Source organism: Parambassis ranga, chromosome 12, assembly GCF_900634625.1.
Source record: "Parambassis ranga chromosome 12, fParRan2.1, whole genome shotgun sequence".
Taxonomy (NCBI): Eukaryota; Metazoa; Chordata; class Actinopteri; family Ambassidae; genus Parambassis; species Parambassis ranga.
This window is the reverse complement of record NC_041032.1, coordinates 12378097-12382437: the sequence shown is the minus strand read 5'-3', so window position 1 is coordinate 12382437 and position 4341 is coordinate 12378097. Positions and strand designations below refer to the sequence as shown.

General features: G+C 42.6%; 1 protein-coding gene across 1 annotated transcript; it reads left to right on the top strand.

Annotated features, from left to right (window-relative positions):
* Positions 1-886: 886 nt before the first annotated feature.
* On the top strand, positions 887-4341 carry ptger4b (prostaglandin E receptor 4 (subtype EP4) b). The gene is made up of 2 exons (XM_028418236.1): positions 887-2008; positions 2898-4341. Exons 1-2 carry the CDS (start codon positions 1229-1231, stop codon positions 3465-3467), a joined length of 1350 nt encoding a protein of 449 aa, XP_028274037.1. The 5' UTR covers positions 887-1228; the 3' UTR covers positions 3468-4341.

Sequence of the window (4341 nt, the reverse complement as noted above, 5' to 3'; positions counted from 1 at the left end):
TATCAACTTCCTGACTAGTGCAGTAAACATTTAGACATCTATCTGCTGCAGCTGTTTCTGAGGCAACATAATCCTCCCAGTAAAGCAGAACACTAATAAATATATATTGATTCCAGTGAAACATAGCTTAAAAAAATAATGTCTTGCACATTGTAAAACTCATTGATGCTTGTTTTCCTTTTTTTAAGTCTTGAAGTGACTCATGTTTACAAGAAGGAAAACGGTGGTTAAGAGGTGTCAATAAAAAGTACACCAACATGACGCATGTGGCTGATCTGTATGAGATAACCAAATTAATCAATACGTCCAAGGATGCTGAAGTGGTTTTAACATATTGTAGCTTAGGTGTATTTCCTGGAAAAAGCTTGTTACTTTAATCTTTAATTTTAATATATATATATAGTTAAAAATAAAAATTTTTTTTACTCCTTTAAGGCCAAAGAATGTTAGACAAGTTTGCAGTGAGTCATAAATTCTCCTCTTGTTGCTGATTAGACATATTTTGAGGAGAGATCTACTCTTCAGTGAGACTGATGTTAGGTTTGCTCATCCACAAAGTTAACTGACACAAGACTTCAAGCATTTCAGCTGGCGTTCAGAGAGTTCAGATCCGTGGTAAAGAAATATAGGCTTTAGTAAAAGTAGTTTATATTGTATGTGGCACTGGTGCATCGACGTGTGAAGAGCAGGTCTACAATCTAAAGTCATTGATCCAGTGTTATCCGGCTCTTATGACTTTGTTGATGTCAGCTGAATAATGATGACGATAGTAAGGAATTCACGTACCAACAACTGTACACAGAGGGCAGCCAATGAGAATTCAGATTGATAGAGGAGAACTGAAACTGTAACCTCTAACACATACGCTGGGTCTTTTTTGACGGCTGATGTGCTGCACTGGCTGCTTCGACGCGCCATTTCCTAAAGAGCTCACTGGTTAAATGATACCAGAGGAGGAGCCGCCGCAAGTGGCCCTTTGACGAAAACTTTCCTGTCAGTTGTGAGAGTGATAACAACACAGCACGCAGCCTCGGAGCACCGACTGCAAGCCAAAACCATGCGCTTTCATGGAGAATACGGAGCTGTAGTTCCGTGCGTAAAAGTGCCATTTGGACCAAATGGATTTAGTTATTACTGGATAATTTGAAGGACGCGCATTAATGTGAAGGCTTCGGAAGTAAGAGAAGACTCTCTGCTTAGTAACAGTGAAACAACTTCCTTTGCAGGAATGAACAACACAGCAGGAACGGAGACATCTAAGCCACCCACCATTCCGGTGATTATGTTCATTTTCGGTGTGGCGGGTAATGTCATCGCTATTGTGGTTCTGCGAATATCACGAAAGGAACAAAAAGAGACGACTTTTTACACACTTGTGTGTGGCCTGGCAGTGACGGACCTCCTGGGCACCCTGCTGGCCAGCCCTGTCACCATCGCCACCTACATGAAGGGCTCCTGGCCGGGAGGAGAGCCGCTGTGCCAGTACTCGGGCTTCATCCTGCTCTTCTTCTTCTTGGTTCAGCTCAGTATTGTATTTGCGATGTCAGTTGAAAGATATTTAGCTATAAACCATGCTTATTTTTACAACGAGTATGTCAACCAGAGACTCGCTGCGCTGGCTCTACTGGCTATATACGTTTCCATCATCGTCTTTTGCGCACTGCCCAGCTTGGGGTTCGGGAAGGTCGCGCTGCAGAACTCTCGGACCTGGTGTTTCATAGACTGGCAGAACAACAACACAACAGTGAAGACTTTTAATCTGATGTACGCGGGAGTGAATTCCGTCATCGTGTTGGCCACCGTCATATGTAACGTGATGGTGTGCGGAGCCTTGATCCTCATGCACAAGCGCTTCATCCGACGCACGTCTTTGGGCACAGACCAGCGGCGCATCGCGGAGCTCCGGCGCAGACGGAGCTTTAGACGATTGGCTGGAGCAGAAATCCAGATGGTGATCCTGCTCATCGCTACCTCCGCTGTGGTTCTCATCTGCTCCATACCTTTAGTGGTGAGTAGTAACAATGCAACTATGATATATTGCTGTGGGTATGTGCGCACTACAATGCGCAGATTTTGAGTCACTTGGAGAAAATAACGCAGCATAGATAACAGTATATTCACCTTCAATAAAATAAAAGAAATGACTGTGCTATGAAAACCCTCAGAAGGTACACGGCGGTTAATGACAATAACAACATCTAAACGTTGTGCTCTAGTTCTAGACCTTCGTGGTCAGATGACGCACCTCTGAAGCACAGATGCGGTTGTTCACGTCCCCTGTATATCATTTCAACTCTTCATAGTCTTCACAGAGTTGTAGGTGTCATAAGCTCTCAAAGTTTATCTTCTGGTGTAAGACAGCACAGAGCATCATGGACCAAGCCTAAAATTCTTTTTTTTTGCTCCCCTGAAGCTTGGTGTGAAGCAAAAAGAGTGACTAACCCAGACTGACCTCAGATTAACTTCACATTTAAATATATGTGTATACAAAGCCCTTTTACCCTCTATAGAACAGGAACAGCAGCAATCATGATGAGAGAAGGCAAAAACTATTCATCGTATTATTGTTGTAAAGCAGACTAGTTATTAAACATGGGGGCTTTTGTGCCTCCGGCTTAGTTTGAAATGACTTTTGATTGGACTCTGGGGAAGCCCAATAGCCAAAGGCTCACATATGATGACAGTGAGAACTGTTTTTATTGGCCCCTTTCCATCTCTACATTGCTGTGGTTGCACAGAATTCAATCTAGTGTCTGTGGATTTACCCACTCCATGCTGACAATGTAAAAAATATGTAAAATTATATCAGCTATAAATGAGATGTGAGCACGTTTAGTTTCTGCATTTAATCCATGTTAAATTCATCTATCATTGCTGTTTCTCTCCTTTGCCAACAGTGGAGGATCTTTGTGAATCAGCTGTACAGAAACCCAAAAGAAGACTCTTTCGGGTTGAATAAAGACCTGCTGGCCATCCGCATGGCCTCTGTTAACCCCATCTTAGACCCCTGGATCTACATCCTGCTCAGAAAGACAGTGGTTCTCAAGATGATGGAGAAAATCAAGTGTCTCTTCTGCAAAATGGGCGGGCGGGCACAAAGAGGAGGTAGACAGTTCCGCTGTGTCGATGGACACCTCTCCTCCTCCATCATCTCTAAGGATTCCCCATCACTCATGTCCCGGGAGTTGCGGGATATAGTGAGCACCTCGCAGTCTTTCCTTAACTCGCATGAAAGAAACATAGACATGCTGGGGTCATCACAAGCAGGACCACAGGGCGGCTCCAGCCCGCCAGCTCCACTGACATTACTGGATAACCAGGAGACTAACGGGCCTCAGAGGCTGAGTGGTTTAGATGGCAGAGTGGCAGGTAGACCCCTGAAACAGCTGGCAATGTGCCCCAAAGACACGGCTCTGCAAGTGACCTTCACAGATGAGACTGCAAACATACAAGAGAAATGCATATAACCATCAGCATGGACTGAGACCCTGTGAGAGCACTGCAAGGCTGGACACCACCTATCAGTCTTATAATATGACATTTGACAGATATATTACCCAACTAAATATCCATTATCAATGTATCACTCCTCAGTAATAATATCATAGTAAAAATTTCACATAGTCATTTCAACAAATCCACAGAGAACAACATCATAGAGGAGCTCTTCTGTTGCACTTTTTGAACTTTAAAACCACTGCTAGGCTATTTGTTTTGTAGCTTTTCAATGACCTGCACACTGACTGTAAAGAATCAATGTTAAAATGTGAACTCTGTCCCATGTTTTAATTTATTCGAGTACAAATGCTGTACGTTATCGTCTTCTCTATGAGAAGGGCCAGCTAGTTTTGAGCCATTTTAAATCGGTACAGGATGAATATGCTCATAGTGTTATTTGGGACATTTGCAAACAATTTGGTCGACAGAGCAGCTCTAACAACATCCCCTCCATGTCACAGCAAACGGCAGCTATACTGTGGCTTTCCCACTGTACAGACACTGGAGGCCTCTGGTTAAATTTGCATTGCCCATTTACTCTGTTCAGCTCATTACTTTGTAAGAATCAATCCAGCTTCATCTTACCATAACGTAATGTACAATTCTTCCCATCTAATCAGACTTTATAGGGGAGTTAAGACAGGGAATGAATATTGAAGACATTTTTAGATGTCCTCTCTAAACATTTTGTGTATTTTTCCTTAAAAAATAGATTTCCTGTGCATCAAGTTATGCTGCTATAAAGATATAAATACCAACATGTTCATATTCAGTCCGTGAACAAACTTGTTTGTTGTACCTAACTAAAAAACTGAAAATAAAAGCTGGTAAATGATCACATAA